Raw genomic sequence first — 17798 nt, 5'->3', positions numbered from 1 at the left:
ATTTCCTAATGCACATAGTCACTGGAAAACACAGACACGTACACACTGGCCACAGAATATGTTCATCTCCTTGTTATGATTCTTCAGCGTAATCGTGCCTACAGGCTACGGCTGCTGTCATATTCTCTTTATTCGTTAATGCCATCAGCCTGGAAGCTCTAGAATGTGCTTGCCTTTAACGAGCAGCCGTGTGTTTCTGACCTGGAAGTAACATGGATCCATTGCAAGAGATTGGAGTATCACAGGAATCACTTCATTGTGTGCATATGCGACACGCTCGGACATATATTATTTAGATTAACTGTAAAAGCAATGCACTCCATTTTTAAACTCCAAGTTGCCATCGCCAAAGGTACAGAAAAACTTACAATTTTGGATGGATTTTGGATAAATATGCTTAGATACAGCACTCTATAAACAACCAGCTCCTATAGTAGAGACCTTTTGCAGGTTATTGACGTTTAAGAGGTATCAATGACTATTTACAGGTTTGTAAAACTTGAGAGCCATTTAGCTGATTAATGATCGGTACTTTGCATTTCCAATCATTTTTTCACAACATTCTGATTTCTGAAACCCTTTTCTATCATCTGTGAGTTGCAATCATAAAATACAAAAAAAAAAAAAATGCTTGAAATGTTTCACACTCCAAGATGATGCATTGCAGAGTGAAATCAATATGCAATATATTGATTTCACTTTATGAATTAAGTGAAAAAAATATTGAGCCTCTTCACAGTATTTTAACTTAGAGGTACCAGTAGACTTAAGTGGATAATTTTCAAATTGACTTTATCCAAATCAAAATGTTTCTAGCATTTTGATTTGGAAAATGACAGAAACATTTTTAGCATCTTCTTCTAATATTGCAGCTTTTGTAGCTCGTTATATTTTTTGGTAAACAACTTAACAACGTTAGTGTTGCTAAGCCAGTAACGGCAACACCAGCATTTAAACCACTCATCTTAAGGTGAAAATATATGAACTGGGATTGGCTATGCTCTGAACACTTGACTCCCCCATGACAATTAATCCCTTATTTTTCATAGACCCAGGCTTGTTGACTGCTGCTGGTAAAACACTGACAGCTCAAAGATTCTTCACACGGACGCACACACACACAGGTTTTTCAAACAGGTTTGTGATTTCAAAAGTGTTTTTTAATGTCCTAGATAATTTACTACTTACTTGGCAGTGCACAGTAAGTGCTCTTGCATTTCAACCAGCTTTAGCTAATTTGTCTTAATTACACCATGTAGATCAATAAGCAGAATTTATTATTTAAGCTCTTACTTTTCTTCACCTGTCTTGATTGTTACTTACCGCCGTGCAATTGAAAGTGGCAGCAAAGCAAGAGGATTAAGTCACATTTCTTAGAGAATTATAAATACATGTAATGAATTAGTGGAGAACAATTTGAGGAAATTGACGAATGTGTTTATTCTACTAGTTGCTACACTAATCAGCATTCAGCTATGTGCAGCTACCATAACTAAACCGTGTTATATTATATTACAGAAGAACAGAGGGGCAGTGGGAGACCCATAAAATCTGCAGGCGATGTAGCAGAGACAGATTTCTCATAATAGTAATTATAGATTTGGCAGCTATGAAATACAACATGCTCTGCAGAACGTGGAACAATTAATAACACTGGCCCAGAAACGGAACGTCACATCCAGGCTTTGACTGCAACTGTCTTAGCAAGTTATTTATTTATTTATTTATTTATTTATTTATGTTTTCACACACTACTGGTGAAGCTAATGCCCACTCATGTCCTAATTTAGCACATGGCCTAAAGGAGAAAAAACAATAATCACTAAATGAAATACAAAACTTTGTTGCAGTAGCTTACCTGAAGGAGCCAGCACTTAATTGGACTCAAGGTCTGGATCGTTGCCTTTTAATGTGACAACAAAGTCTTTAATTTCTTTGGGGGGATTTAATCAGCTTCTGTTTGATTATGGATTGGCAGTAATGCCAAGTGGTACACTGCAAGTTCGTCTGTGGATTACAAAAAAAGTTTTATTTTGTTTTTCAGCCATTCATATTTTATTATTGCCAATATTATTTCATTTTTCAGTCATCCAGAGGTGGACTTGCTTCAGTGCTTTGGATCACTGTTCTACTGTATAACCTAAGTGCCTAAGGGGTGTCCAAAGTGTGCCCCAGAGGCAATTTGCCGCCCATGTACAGATTTTGTGCGGCTCCCAGCTGCAATTTAAAAATGACACTAATTTGGCACTCCAGCACAGGTGGTTAATTTAGAGGAAGGATTTTATTTTCAATTAGGGCAAACTTGTTGGAGATATGCTAAAATTGTGGTAAAATGGAAAATGTTAGGAACAAAGTAGTCATCTTTTACCACAGCCCATTTAATTACATCGTAAACAGGACCATGTCTAGCCAGTGACTTTTACTTAAAAACAGGCTTTGATGCACCCGAATCTGCTTTTAATTAACTCATTAACCTTCGCTAAATATGGAAAGCATATTCAGAGAAACGGTGACTCAAACTCTGTTTTTACTACTCAGAACATACTTTTTTCTTTTTTCTTTTTTTTTTTAAGGAAGGGATTAATTAACTTTACAGTTAATTTTACACACCACTTACTTTTAGTACACTGTAAAAATAAGCAAACAATTTAAAAAAGGAGGTCATTAATTGTCTCTCTTCTCCACCAAATTGAAATTTTTCTAAATGTCCAGGTATGGACGGGCTGAGACCATGTTTGATTCCTCTGCATCATAAAATCTATGTCTGACAAACAAATTAGGGAGTTAAAATGATTTTAGTTGTCTCCACAGAGATAAACGCTTTGAGAGAATTGCTTGGCCTGTACCATCTGTGAGGTAATGAAGTGAACAAATTGCAGTATTGTAAAAGTTGGAATCCACTTTTATTCTTTTACTAGATGTAAAAATGCTTTAACACAATACTTGTTTTTAATTGCAAAGTCGCTGCTTTCTTTACTAAGGCACCACTTCCACACTTCGACACAGATGACTGTGGTTGGATGTGTGGGCAGTCGGGATAGTGGGCAACGAACCAAAACATTGTGAGACGTGATGGCTCTCCACATGCAGCTCCAATTATTTATGTGAATACCAATTAGATTGGAATTACAGTATGATGAGAAAATAATGATCAATTGAAGAGGGAAAATGAATCTTTTTCCAAGTCAAAACTCATGTTTCTTTGCAAATATTTCCACGTTTCCATCTTTCTAACATCAGGATGAGGGAGACGCTCTGTCTCCATGTCATTATTTGCTATTCCTGCCAGTTACTCCTGGGAAATCTGAGGCTACACAGTTATAACGGTACAAGAGGGAAGAATAACTCATCCTCCACCATCCTCAACTACAAGTACACGGGCTGGGTGTAAAGTAGTGCAATAAATCCATATGTCAGCAAAGAAATATTGGCAAAACTGCAAAGTGTTTTTTTGCAAACTCACACAAAAATTGGTTTTAGGACAAAGAAAATCATTCCAAACAGAGTTATCCAAATACATGACATCTTCTTATGTGAAGCATAATGGGCCCTCCAGGCAGACTGGATATACAAATGAGTCCGACATTCTGTCTTTGAACCAAAAAAAAAAACAAAAAAACTATGTTATTGCTGAAATGGGGCATATCAAAAAGAAGATCAAGAAAAAAAGGTTTAGGATTCTTACAGCTGTTACTGTTGTCGTCCACGAGTATGATCTCTTTAAGGAGGTAGGACGGCGTCCTCTGGATGACCGTGTGAACGGAGCGCAATAAAACCGACAGCGCCTCGTTGACAAAGATGAAGATTACGCTGAGCTGGGGAAGGTCTGACGAATAAGACATGTTTCTGCATCTGAGGAGAAGGAAAACAGAGATTCAGACACTTCTAGGTCTGAGTAACGGCACAGTTTAAGGTGGACTGACCCGTCCGGTCGTAAATCTGGGATGGGCCTGGTGAGGGAGATGCGGTCGCTCAGGTAGCCGTTGTAGCCGAAGTAGCGGAACTTTTTGAGGGCAACGCGTCGGCTCTCTGGGCCCAGGTCACGACCCCAGTGGTTGAACAGCGAGGACGCGGGGTCTGCGGCAGAGTCCGAGGAAGACGCCGCTTCTTCGCCGTCCTTCAGGGGGGTTTCTGCGGAAACACACACGAGGAAAAAGTCAAGACAGTTTTGAACAACGTATTTGCCCATACAAGCTGCTGCCTTTTTCCAGCTTTGTAAGAGAGCGTTAAGAATTGACTGGAAAAAAATAAATGTTTTTCAGCTCTATTAGGGATGCCTCCATGGGAGAATACTATTCCGACTAAGCGTTAAGTATGCTCTGCGGTTTTCATGAAAAACCTGCTTACTTAGAGCTGGAGGGATAATGTAAGCAACATGAGGGAAAAGGTTGAAACCCAAATGCAATTTGAGGTGACAGGAAATTTCATTGTCATAACAAACTACGCTGGCAGGTCCATTTGTGCAGGAAAAACTCTTAACATGACCAGTGTAATACCTCTTCTTTTTTTAATGAGCACTACAAGCCTGATTTTCATTGCCATGTGTGAAGCAGTAAGCTGTTTACTTTACACGATTAAGAACAATAAAAAACACAAACAACGCTTAAATCCTCCATGAAAGCGGCTCATTTCAAATCACAACAAAGCTTACTAGGTAGTTTCTAATATTATACATGGTTTGGTTAAAAATAACAGCATGAAAAGAGAACAGCAGCCTGGAGATATTCTAGCACATTACTTGCTAGCAAACATGGGGATTGACAGAAAAAAAACAAACAAAAAAAAAAAACAGGCAAGAATTTGAATGTTGTAGTTTGTTGTTTTTGGAAAAAGGTGATAATCTGAGAGTGAATATTCATGAACTATAGGACATGGGAGGAAACTCTTACACAGGAGCACTGATGCAGACACAGGAAATGTGTTGAAAAAGTGACTGAATAAAAACCACAAACCCATTTTATTTCAGTAGAAACCACATTATCCCCTCTTGAAAATTTAAGGACAAATCCATCCTTTGATTTCGGCACGTTGATTCAGTGGGGAACCCACATTAAAAGCGTAGCTTCTTTTGTTGTTTGTTTGTTTTACGAAATCACAAGATCGTTGCATCTTTTAACGGCACCCTTAAGAATTCATGTAATATAAAATGAAACTGAAGCGCTTTTCTCATTTACACTTCTTAAGTTCTTAATGATTTGTTCAGGAACTTTTTAGTTATCCAAAACTTTCTGCCTCCCTGGGTAATGGTTATCTCTTTTCACCACAGCAAAGAAACAAGGATATGTCAGGCAAGTGAAGCAGATGTGTGAGGATCTGTGATGGAACAGCTGGCCTTTTTGTCATAGAGAGAAGAATGGCATGGACTTCCAGCATTTTAAAACTGAAAATCTGTTGGATCTTTTCAGAAAACTGACAGTGGGTTATCGCTATAGGATAAAAGATCAAATTATACAACCAAAATCAATGCAGAAATTGTTCACTAGACACAAAATCAACCACCTATCTCTCCCCAGAACTACATCATATTGAACACTCTTTGAATGTTTACAGTGTAACGTTAACATGAATGCTACTTGGAAATTAAATTAAGTGATGTACCTCTGTGTCGTTCACAAGACCCCAGCAGTTTGGAGTGACAGCTGGGCTTGTTTTTTTTTTGTTTTTTTTTCTGCATTTAATTAGCAAGAGTATAATTTTAGACTCATGCCAGCTTGAATCTTGTGTTGTATGCAACAGTGCACAACTAACACTGGAACCAAAACGATGCGCGTCTTTCCACTTCTGCAAACAAGACGCGTATACGTCCACATTGCTCCCATTAGTGGGATTTGACGGCCATGTTTGCATCTGTACGTTCTCAACTCGGTCTGATTTGTAAAATAAATGCAAATGTAAAACAAATGCTTAGCATTTAAGAAGTTAGCAGCAATCAGATGGTGATATGAGATCAAATTATATTCAGCAATGTAGCAACTATGATTGAAAATCTGATGCCATGCTGTGCATGTGGACCTAAACTGAAACCGACCAGATTAATGAGCAACATGCTGGCAAACTCCCTAGTGCATTAAACAGTGACAACAACATAGAAAGAGATTTTTAAGTAAATTAAATAAATAAAACCTAAAGAGTTTAAATTTAATTTGTGTGTGATAGTAAGGTTCAGGCTCAAACCAGGCCTCATCTTTTTTTTTTTTCTTTTTTTCTGCCCTCAGCATGACTGCAAAATGCCTTTTCCCTTTCTAAGCTCAATGGCTTTTTTATTAGTTTGAAGAGCAGTACTTCCACCTCTGCCAATGACGTGCTTAATGCTCTCGTGTGTGAAATGCTACCTCCCTCGAAGGCCCCTCGCTGTCTCATAATCAGAATCCTAAAAGCTCTGCAAATGGCTCGTCCTCCATTTTTCTGAATAGCGAATCACTAAAAGTTTTAAGGACTTCTAAGCTGCTCTATTTTGTCCTGCATTTTCACTTGATATGAGCCATTTATATTTAATTAAGCTTTTAGTTGATGCATTATGCTTTTGAGCAAAAAAAAAAAACCTATGTGGCACTCTGCCCTCATGTGTCCAACAAACTTCATTATTATTTTATGTAAACCGAGATTAAGTTCCTCACATATCTGGAGGGCACATTGCAGAAGTCAAGAGGAATCAAGGGGGAAAGTGTTGAAGTCGCATGAATGCATTGCGCAGCACCTTCAGGAGAGTTTAAAGAAATAGGTGTTCAGACTCAAGGAAAATGAAAATCTCTACTCATCAAATGAGAATAATGTATTTTGCAGTGACTAGACGTAAACATGTCTGTTGATTTTTTTTTCTTTTTAAAAAAAATCATTTTGCATTGTAATGTTTCTGGTGTAAAATGTGCAAACCAAAGACATTGTAAGTTTTGCTTCTACAGACATTTTGCAATGCATGTAAAATACTTGTAAAGGCTGAAGTAGTAGTGACTACATGCAAAACATTCAAACAAGACTTGGTGTAAATAGGTCCATAATTATCCAGCTCACTGCAAAATCAATTAGAGTTTATTAATAGTGATATTGATATTTAGCTTTGTCTAGTTTGCTTCCATCACTTTCTAGTTCATCGGACACTTTATCAACTATAGAAAATGTAAAATTAAATTCAGTATGACTAATTCATCATAATAGATAAGATTTGTTACAGTAGAGACATGTCGTTTTTTTTTTACATTTTCCTAATAACTACTTTATATAGCTTTGTTGCAACAAATATATGTTATGTTTAAATTTGCTTTGCAACCCATATGGCGGCCTAGAAATGCATTGTGGGTTATATCAGCATAATTTGATCAATTTTGAAGAAACAAAAAACCTAAGCAGCAGAAGATTCTCTAAAAGGAAAAAAACAAAACTGGATTAAGAAAAACATCTGAGGATGAATTTTCCAAACAGAGTCTGAGGATCATAAATCTGTATTTTAGACAGATTAACTTAAATTAATGCAGGGAGTCTGTAAATCAGCAATTTCTGATCAGAAATCAACTATTTCTAAAAACTGGGAATATGTTAATATTGGGTTGCCACTCACTTGCAACAGCATCTATAAGAGATCAATTGGAAACTGTATGTTTCTGTTGAGAAGGTCGTTTAGACTGCTTTAGTTGTTTTAATGTTGTACAAGCAAAGCTTTTTGAAATCTAAATAAAGGGCTGGTATCATTCAGACCTTAGAAGCTGTGGTTAATATCTATGTCTGACGTATAATTTATCTTAAACAGAACTGAAATGCACGCCGCTGATAATTTTCATTTTATTTGTCTCTCAAGTTAACACCAAACAGCATTACTTCCGACTGAGAATGTTCATCATCTACCAAAAATACAGAGCAGATATAACTACGCACTTTCTAAGATGCACTTAAGCCACAAGAAACTCAAATTATGTTCCAGGGGGGGGGAAAAAAAAAAAAAAGAAAAACGCAAACATTTCTCTTCTTTTTCTTGGTCTTCATCTCAGTTTTGTATGATTCAACATTAAGAACCGCAGATCAGCGAGCTCATGCGTTTGCATCAGCATTCATGAGGTGCTTTGCATTGCATAATAAATGTGGGTGTGAAGAGTGTTAGATGAGGCTGATTCATGAGTGCACATTTCCAGTGGCACAGTGATTTACAAAAGAAACACTGCCTGCAGATATGTGCATGCTCAGTGTTATAAATCTGATTTTCCCCATCTAGTGTATGTTGGTTTGGGTTTTTGTGCCTGTGTACACTCTTGATATTTTCCTGAGCTGTGCTTTATAAATAAGTAAGCTCCTCCGGTTCTGTACAGTTGCCTTGATATTTTCTTTAAATAGAGAAAAAAAAATATATATATATATGTATATATATAATGTACTTTTTATAGATGAAAAACACCTTGCTCATGGTCGACTCTGACAGCAGTCTGGACTGCATTGTGGCAGCAAACAGTGCGACTGTGGACTGTTGGTCTTGGGTGGGAAATGCGCTCCACATCATTGTCTACTCAGCAGTATTTACATCCAAACACACAGAGCACACACAGAGCATGCAAATAAAAGACCGAGATGGAAAACTTGGACAATAAATCTTAATAATTCGACAAAGCCAGCTTTCCCTCATTGGCAAAAAGGACTGGAAAATATAGCCGAGCATAATAAACAAGACATCAGTGCTTTTTTTGAATAATTAAAAACAGAGGCATGAGAACAAACAAACAAGTCAAATAAAACCAAAATGGTAATGACTGAATCAAAGGCGGAGGATCAAGGAGAGCAGCAAAATAAAAGTGCCGACAGGTTGCCGAGGGAGTGACGAAGAGGAGGAGCGGCAGGCCGAGAGACGAAGAAAACAGGAGAATAAAGCGGCTGTGACAGAAGGTATTCATCTCCAGGCATCTGTAAACCAGGCGACTCGGAGCTCCGTCACATCAGCTTGCAGAGACACCCTCTTTTATGAGCTCAGGCACCAAGACAGCTCCCTGTCCAAACGCGCACACACACATCCCTCCTGTAGATCTAGGAGCGTCAAGCCCAGGCTACCCACAACGTAATGGATTCAAAACAGGCCGGGTGACAGAGTTTTACCTTGTCCTCAAGTCATTTCACAAAGAATTGACAAGCTACTGGCTCAGCAGGTTGGAGGCTGCACGCTGCGAAACAGCTTTCAACCCGGAGCCCGAACTGAGACGTGGTTGGATTCACGACTGCTGCAGCTAGATCGACTTAATCATGACTAACACCAAGAACCAGAACTGCAAAACGGGAGCTTTAGGTCAGGAAGTTTGGTGCCACAAAGCAAGACTTAATCAGGAATGTCTCAATGTCATGACATGCTGGACCAGAGTATATTCCAAGGTAATGCATCTGACATGTACAAAGAACAGGCATTAAGAAAACAATTGGTGTAGGAAGTAAATATAAAAAAAAAACACTTTTTCAGGTTAAGATTTGACATTTTACAAGAATGCATCTTTGTGTGATGAGACAAAAACAACTTTCTAAAAAAATACTTTAATATATAAAAAAAAATAATATTCTGGTCATTTCCAAATATAATTTATTTTAAGATAAAGGTGATCAATTTAATGTACTCTAAATCAAAGTAGTGTATACTCATTTAGGATTATTCTTGCTCACAAAAAGTTGGCTGAGAAGAGACATTTTCCTCAGTGGGTCTCCTGATGCAAATTATTTAACACATAAGCGCAGAGGAGCTTCTGACCTGCACCTTCCACCTACAACAGCACGAAAGGGAAAAACACTAGGAAAAATCAGAATCTTGTACACAGTCCGTGGAAGATGACAATACTGAAATAATGTGATATGTACCTATTTTTATATTTTTTTTGTTTGTTTTCCTCTGGTTGCCCCCCCAAAAAATGCCAAACAAATATGTCATGCTGTGTGAGTTTGACGTTGGACCAAAGTGCAGACTGTAGATGGGAGAATGGATCATACTGAAAAATGAAAAAAAGACAAATTTACAAAAAAAAAAAAAAATCACAAGAATCCAACGCAGAACAAAAAGAAAAAAAAAAAAAGAGAACCAGTAAAGTAACAGGATTTGATGGTCGGATCCAGCGAGGATCAGAATGAGTTTATACACACTAAAGAGGTTGATTACTGAACAAGAAACAGATGGCTGATTGGAAACAGGTTGCAGGTGTGAAGGGAGACAGAGAGAGAGAGAAAGAGAGACACAGGGGGCGAGGGAGAAATAAATCTAAATAATAACTAGACCAAAGAAACATAATTAAACCAGAGTAACAAAGAATAACTAGACACAAGAAATGCACATAACAAACTAGAATCACTAAATAAGGACTGAAACAGAAACAATTCTGGTCTAATAAAAAAGAAACGAAAGAATTCAACATTATCAAACTAGAATGAAATGATCAAAACAACCCAAGATTGTAATACAAATCACTTGAATAAAAGAAATTAAACAAAAACAAAAGAAATCTCCTTGCTGCCAGGATCCCAGTAGATAGGCTTGTTCAGTCTGAGAGCTACTCCTACACAGCATTTCTCCTCAGCTTCTTCCTACTCATTGGATAAACTCTGATAGATTTTCACTTTATGAATTCAAACAGGAGCTGAAAACTTATCACTACTATAGATGCAGTGTGTTTGGCACTAAGGCCTCTCTTTGGCAACTTCTGCCTGCCTTGTGCTTCCTTAGTTCTTTCATGATAGTTTTTTTTTTTCACACAACTTCAGACATGTAAATGAATAACCATCATGCCCTACACAAACAAAAAGGAATGGTTGTGAAAACGATGAGCCAAACTGTCGCTTAAATTTCATTGCCAAAAGCTCATGCGGCAATAAATGCAACTTTGCTCCCCTCGCAGCAGCAGCTACCTGCATCAGCTCTGCCTGCAGGCCTGCAATACCAGCCAGTTTAGGTTTACTTGTCAAGAATAAATGTGGTTTCTGTGCGATCTGATTCGACACCCCGGGCTCCCTGCTGATCGTCAAGCGTCGACTGGGTAAAAGGTTGATCTGTGGGAGCTCGCCATCTGAGCTGTCACCGGAGCTGTGATTGGCAGGTAGACACAGAGATAAAGTCCTGGATGACAAGCAAGATGCAGATGGAGGCTGAAACCTTAAAATAAATTTAAAGTCTACACTGAACTGTGAAAAAAAAAAAAATCCAAGTATCTCACAGTGTGAGTGCAGAATGTAGTTGTGAGCCACAGATCTGTTTTTGCTTTTTCTTTTTTTTTCTTTTACTGTCAATCAGCCAACCAAACACTGACTCGCAAACATTCGCAGTGAAAAAAAAAATATATATATATATATATATATACACTGTTTGAGAACAATTCAAAACAAAGTGATAGAAATACCTTCTGAGGAGAACGGGCCCTTTAAATGTCTGAGCTGCGACAGAAGAAAGTGCCAGCATGTTGAACCTCTTTCAGGAAGCCCTTTCCCTTCTTACAAGGATGCTGGCCTTAGTGTGACAGAGAGAAAGTATCGATATCGGGTTTTCACAGAAGCAAACGTTACAGCTCTTGCATTTCGTCTGGACATAAAATCCCGCTAAGTATTTGTGTGTTGATTTATGTGTGGGACAGATTCACATAAACAGCTTTTAAGTGTTTTAAGACATTAAATGGGACACGAGCCTGATTTGTTCAACAGCGAAGCGCGGATGTAAAACCGCTCAATTAGACGTCTGCACATCCTCCGTACACTTTCAAGTCGCGCATCAGATCGCGCTGGAACAGTTGCCGCGTGGCAGGAACCCGATCCCAGCAGGCTTTGCACTTGTTACACAAACACACGCCTACTCACACCCGAGGATTTGAAAGAATTTGTTTTTTTCGCGGAGAGAATCTCATTTGCTCCGCAAGCCCTGTGACATTATCTTCCTCCGAAAGCTTTTTGTGTTTCAGTATTTAAAGAGGCATCAGGGAAAACACAGGCGATTCATTTGCCTTTTGTACCCACTCCGAGTCCCCTTTAAACCGCACAACGTCTCCTTTTCAAATCACAACAAGCAATGAGTCACAAAAAGAGGCTCTGAAGTTGTTTTTCTTTTTTTTCTTTTTTTTGCTGTTTTATGCCATATGAACAGCGCGTTCACTCGAGAGTCATTTGTAAAGCGCTGTGATGCTCTCAAGTGGGCAAAAACAAAAAAAAACTCATGGGTTTTTCGCTGACAGGACTTCAGCAACTTCTGAGCTGCTTATTGAACAGGGACACAAACACACACCAAATGGGGTTGATTTTCCCACACTTTAAGTTGTTTTCGTCTATAGCCCAAAAATATGCTCAAAAACATAGTCTGTGTGGGTTTATTCATAGATGCTGCAGGTGTTGAAAATGACAAATCTGAACACAAAGACTGGGTAGGTCACATCAGTCATCACATTAAATCGTAACAAAGACAAAAAGTGAAAATCGTAGATTGTAAATTAACCGTAATTTAAATGTAGATCACAGTGGAACGGAAGCTGCAAAAGAGCTAAACTGGGTTATCATTAAACGAACAGGCACTTATATTTTCATAAATGTTTGAAAGATTATCTGCGTAGATCAGAATAGTTTTTATTCAGGCTAGGTTTGAAGTGTCTTTGATCTTAGACAAAAGTTGGACAATTGTAGTCCTGAATATTTAAAAGTAAAATGTCCCTTTTCGAGTGCTGTTGCATCCACTCACTGTTGCTCCTGACATAAGGGAACACAGACAAAATGATTTATTCTTAGAAACCGTCATTCATTAAGTCTTGTTGAAATTTCCACTAAATGAAAGCTTGTTTTGCAGAACGTCGCAGCCCTATTATTTATCAAAGAAAGAACGCCGAAATGGAACAGCTTTGAGTAGAAACAGCTTTTTGTGCAGAGGAGTTCACCTTTGTTGTTAGCATGGGATTAAAGAGGGAGCACTTACCAAACGCATATGGTTATCAGTGACTGTGAGCACCTTTATGACCTTAAAAGTCTCAGTTAGCACATTAAATGTTAATGTCAACATTAATTTTTCTATAATTAGAAAAAAAAAAAAAACTGAAGAGGTAGAGTTTGTTTGGCAGCATGAGCGCAACACCACTCTCTAAAAAAATATGTCACCGTGACTTGACTGAAGCAGTGCCTTTTGTATAAATGAGCCTAAAGTAGAGATATTTAAACACAGCGCACATCAGCATGTGTGCAGAAAATCATGGTTTTAGCTTTTTTTGGCAGTGGGCACCTTAAAGTCACTGAATCAACATTGAACTGCATTGTTTACCACAGTAAAGCCAAATGAGAAGTTAAAAAAAAAATAGCTGAAGCCAAATTTAGTTCCTGAAAGTTATGAATAAATGAGTGCAATACAGGTAAAATAAGTGTTTAATGATTTATCTCTCTTTGCTGAAAATATTTCCAATTGGGTAACTGACAAAGTTGCAACACAGAGATTTACAACAACCCAAGAGATCAATGGATGCAAAGAAGTCACAGCAAAATTGTCCTCTAATGAAGGTGAGGGTAAACAATTCAAATGACACAGGGAGTCGGTTGGACACAAACAAATTTGCAAAAAGCCATATAAAGCCAAGAACATATCTAAAATCTGTCAGCATTTAGAAAGCATTCTAGTGGCTATTTGCTAATGAAAAGCTGCTGGTTTATTATGAATTGATGATCTACAAAAAGGTGTCTCGTTACAAAAGTATTGAACAGGTAATACAACTGGTAGGAAAAGAGACTTTCAAGGAAAAGTCTTGCTGTTACAAAACTCACTGCAACACACTCAAAGGCATCTATGCACACTCACTGCACAAGACTCCTCTGCAGAAGAAAAACAGCGGTACACCCCGTTTGAAGTTTGCTGCAGAAGATTTAGGCAAACCAGTAACATGCTGGGAGAATATCAGAGAACGAACCTGACCTCTTAACGTCATTACACGATCCCAAAAACATCATGCCAAAAGTGAAGTTTGTAAGCGGTAACATCATGGTGTGGGCTGTTTTGCAGCATAGAGTTCGTATAATTAGAGTAAGAAAATGTCCTGTCATTTCCTGTCTTTGGGTAGTTGCAAGCAGTTTGTACAATTTTTATGTCAGTGGTCCAAAAGAAAATATTTAAAATGAGGAAAAAAATGATGCATTCAATAACTATTTTCACCATATCAAGTTACATTTGAAGAATTTCAAATCATTTAGTTTATTCATAGTGAAATGTCACTCCAGACAAAAATGCAAGACAAAATCATAATACATAGAATCCAATCTGATGTGGGGCTGCATGAGAGCAGGATTAATGCAGGATGATAATAGTAAATACTTTGATTTCAGTTTCTAAATTTCCACTTCATTTCCACTTATGGATTTTCTTCTCTTCTCTCTTTCTCATCTGTGTTTCCATCATTCTGTGACTTTTGGCTATTTAAACAGCTGAGTGAATAAAAATGACTCTCTCCTAAAAATGATATTGCCACATAAATCGGAAGTTCAACAATTTCAACAACTATTATGACAGTGTATATATTTGTGACATATTGTTCAGTCCAAATGTTTTACAGCCGTTTACTGTCCTGATCTTTTATGTACACATGTAAATTCAGAGAGTTTAGAGAACTGAAGCTGCCTATTTGCAGTCTCTAAGAATAGATTATGCATTCAGGAACCTTACAAAGACGAAAAACAGACTAAAAGAGGGGTGTATTCTTTCCTCTTAAAGAGATTTAGAGGAGAGAATTACCTGTTTGCTTTTTCCTCAAGTGAGAGGAGAGGATCAGAACTAATGCCATGTCCTGTGCAAAGCCAGAAGCAGAACAGATTCAGCCTGGCTGATCTTAATTACTGAATGCAGAAGAAATAAAGCTCACAAGGCTCTTAGTTCAAAGAACAACCAAAATAAATCTTCAGAAACTTGCTCAGTCTCCATGTACGTTAACAGATGAAACAGATTTGTCAAAATCCCTGATTCACCGACGGAGGATAAGTCTGAGGATGATAACATGGACTTTCATCTCTGGCGCTTGCCACAATTTATTAAAATTCTCAGCTCCTCTGAGCCTAAAATGTAATCCAAGTAACGGCATCACCGACTTTTTATAAATGCATTTAAATCTGCCCGCTTTGAAATATTAGAAAATAATGGAAATAGATGGGGTTTTATTTCCTTTCAGTGACTTTATAGTTAAATATAACAACAGTATGAAATCATTAACCATGTACTCAAATAAACCGCACAGCCTTATTTACCAACTATAAAGGCTGAGAGTATTAACAAGCAGATTAATGGCAAATTTCTATGAAACCAGACAAGCCTGTTATTATCCTTCCAAAGGAAAATGTATTTTTATGTTTTAATGCCTATGTTTTTCATGGCAAAATGATGTCAGAAAGCACGTAAAAGCAGGCATGTGTGCATGTGTTTACCCTGAACTTTTACCCCCTGAAACTTAACTACCCTGAACCAATTCCTACAGGAGACTCAGTATATTAACAATACAGTTAATATTGTTGTATCCTCATTTCTAGGTTGCTTTGGGAAAAAAAGAAAATCTACCAAATGCATAAACATAAAAAACTGACTGAAAAAACCCCCACAACTCTCCTGATTTTACCAGTAAAAGTGAAAGCAATGATTGATTCTGCTTCTCTTTGTAACTGGGTTCCCTAAAAGAGAAATTGGCATCCAGATTTAAACCGCAATCAGTTTTTTTTTTATCTAGACCCAGATGGATTTATTTTCCCAGCTGCTGTATTGGGTTTACGGCTCACACATCCTCTGTACTGGTGTCTAATTCGTTATTATTTGACCGATTTGTCAGAAAACAAAACAAAAAAACAAAATAAAAATCCAGAAATTTATACACNAGCTCTATTAGGGATGCCTCCATGGGAGAATACTATTCCGACTAAGCGTTAAGTATGCTCTGCGGTTTTCATGAAAAACCTGCTTACTTAGAGCTGGAGGGATAATGTAAGCAACATGAGGGAAAAGGTTGAAACCCAAATGCAATTTGAGGTGACAGGAAATTTCATTGTCATAACAAACTACGCTGGCAGGTCCATTTGTGCAGGAAAAACTCTTAACATGACCAGTGTAATACCTCTTCCTTTTTTAATGAGCACTACAAGCCTGATTTTCATTGCCATGTGTGAAGCAGTAAGCTGTTTACTTTACACGATTAAGAACAATAAAAAACACAAACAACGCTTAAATCCTCCATGAAAGCGGCTCATTTCAAATCACAACAAAGCTTACTAGGTAGTTTCTAATATTATACATGGTTTGGTTAAAAATAACAGCATGAAAAGAGAACAGCAGCCTGGAGATATTCTAGCACATTACTTGCTAGCAAACATGGGGATTGACAGAAAAAAAACAAACAAAAAAAAAAAACAGGCAAGAATTTGAATGTTGTAGTTTGTTGTTTTTGGAAAAAGGTGATAATCTGAGAGTGAATATTCATGAACTATAGGACATGGGAGGAAACTCTTACACAGGAGCACTGATGCAGACACAGGAAATGTGTTGAAAAAGTGACTGAATAAAAACCACAAACCCATTTTATTTCAGTAGAAACCACATTATCCCCTCTTGAAAATTTAAGGACAAATCCATCCTTTGATTTCGGCACGTTGATTCAGTGGGGAACCCACATTAAAAGCGTAGCTTCTTTTGTTGTTTGTTTGTTTTACGAAATCACAAGATCGTTGCATCTTTTAACGGCACCCTTAAGAATTCATGTAATATAAAATGAAACTGAAGCGCTTTTCTCATTTACACTTCTTAAGTTCTTAATGATTTGTTCAGGAACTTTTTAGTTATCCAAAACTTTCTGCCTCCCCGGGTAATGGTTATCTCTTTTCACCACAGCAAAGAAACAAGGATATGTCAGGCAAGTGAAGCAGATGTGTGAGGATCTGTGATGGAACAGCTGGCCTTTTTGTCATAGAGAGAAGAATGGCATGGACTTCCAGCATTTTTAAACTGAAAATCTGTTGGATCTTTTCAGAAAACTGACAGTGGGTTATCGCCATAGGATAAAAGATCAAATTATACAACCAAAATCAATGCAGAAATTGTTCACTAGACACAAAATCAACCACCTATCTCTCCCCAGAACTACATCATATTGAACACTCTTTGAATGTTTACAGTGTAACGTTAACATGAATGCTACTTGGAAATTAAATTAAGTGATGTACCTCTGTGTCGTTCACAAGACCCCAGCAGTTTGGAGTGACAGCTGGGCTTGTTTTTTTTTTGTTTTTTTTTCTGCATTTAATTAGCAAGAGTATAATTTTAGACTCATGCCAGCTTGAATCTTGTGTTGTATGCAACAGTGCACAACTAACACTGGAACCAAAACGATGCGCGTCTTTCCACTTCTGCAAACAAGACGCGTATACGTCCACATTGCTCCCATTAGTGGGATTTGACGGCCATGTTTGCATCTGTACGTTCTCAACTCGGTCTGATTTGTAAAATAAAAGCAAATGTAAAACAAATGCTTAGCATTTAAGAAGTTAGCAGCAATCAGATGGTGATATGAGATCAAATTATATTCAGCAATGTAGCAACTATGATTGAAAATCTGATGCCATGCTGTGCATGTGGACCTAAACTGAAACCGACCAGATTAATGAACAACATGCTGGCAAACTCCCTAGTGCATTAAACAGTGACAACAACATAGAAAGAGATTTTTAAGTAAATTAAATAAATAAAACCTAAAGAGTTTAAATTTAATTTGTGTGTGATAGTAAGGTTCAGGCTCAAACCAGGCCTCATCTTTTTTTTTTTTCTTTTTTTCTGCCCTCAGCATGACTGCAAAATGCCTTTTCCCTTTCTAAGC

General features: G+C 37.6%; 1 protein-coding gene across 3 annotated transcripts in view; it reads right to left on the bottom strand.

The window, feature by feature from the left end:
• Positions 1–17798, bottom strand: part of LOC103142469 (polypeptide N-acetylgalactosaminyltransferase 18-like) — a 148524-nt gene that overhangs the window by 60655 nt on the left and 70071 nt on the right. For all 3 annotated transcript variants that reach the window (XM_016674580.1, XM_007558546.2, XM_007558550.2), the window contains exons 2-3: positions 3924–4131; positions 3686–3852 (exon numbers count right to left, since the gene is read on the bottom strand). In XM_016674580.1, the coding sequence (XP_016530066.1) occupies positions 3686–3852; positions 3924–4131 (375 nt within the window). The remainder of the gene's footprint in view (positions 1–3685; positions 3853–3923; positions 4132–17798) is intronic.

Source organism: Poecilia formosa, unplaced genomic scaffold (assembly GCF_000485575.1).
Source record: "Poecilia formosa unplaced genomic scaffold, Poecilia_formosa-5.1.2 Scaffold97, whole genome shotgun sequence".
In the NCBI taxonomy this organism is placed as follows: Eukaryota; Metazoa; Chordata; class Actinopteri; order Cyprinodontiformes; family Poeciliidae; genus Poecilia; species Poecilia formosa.
The sequence above is the reverse complement of the archived record's forward strand: the minus strand, read 5'-3'. Positions and strand labels throughout refer to the sequence as shown.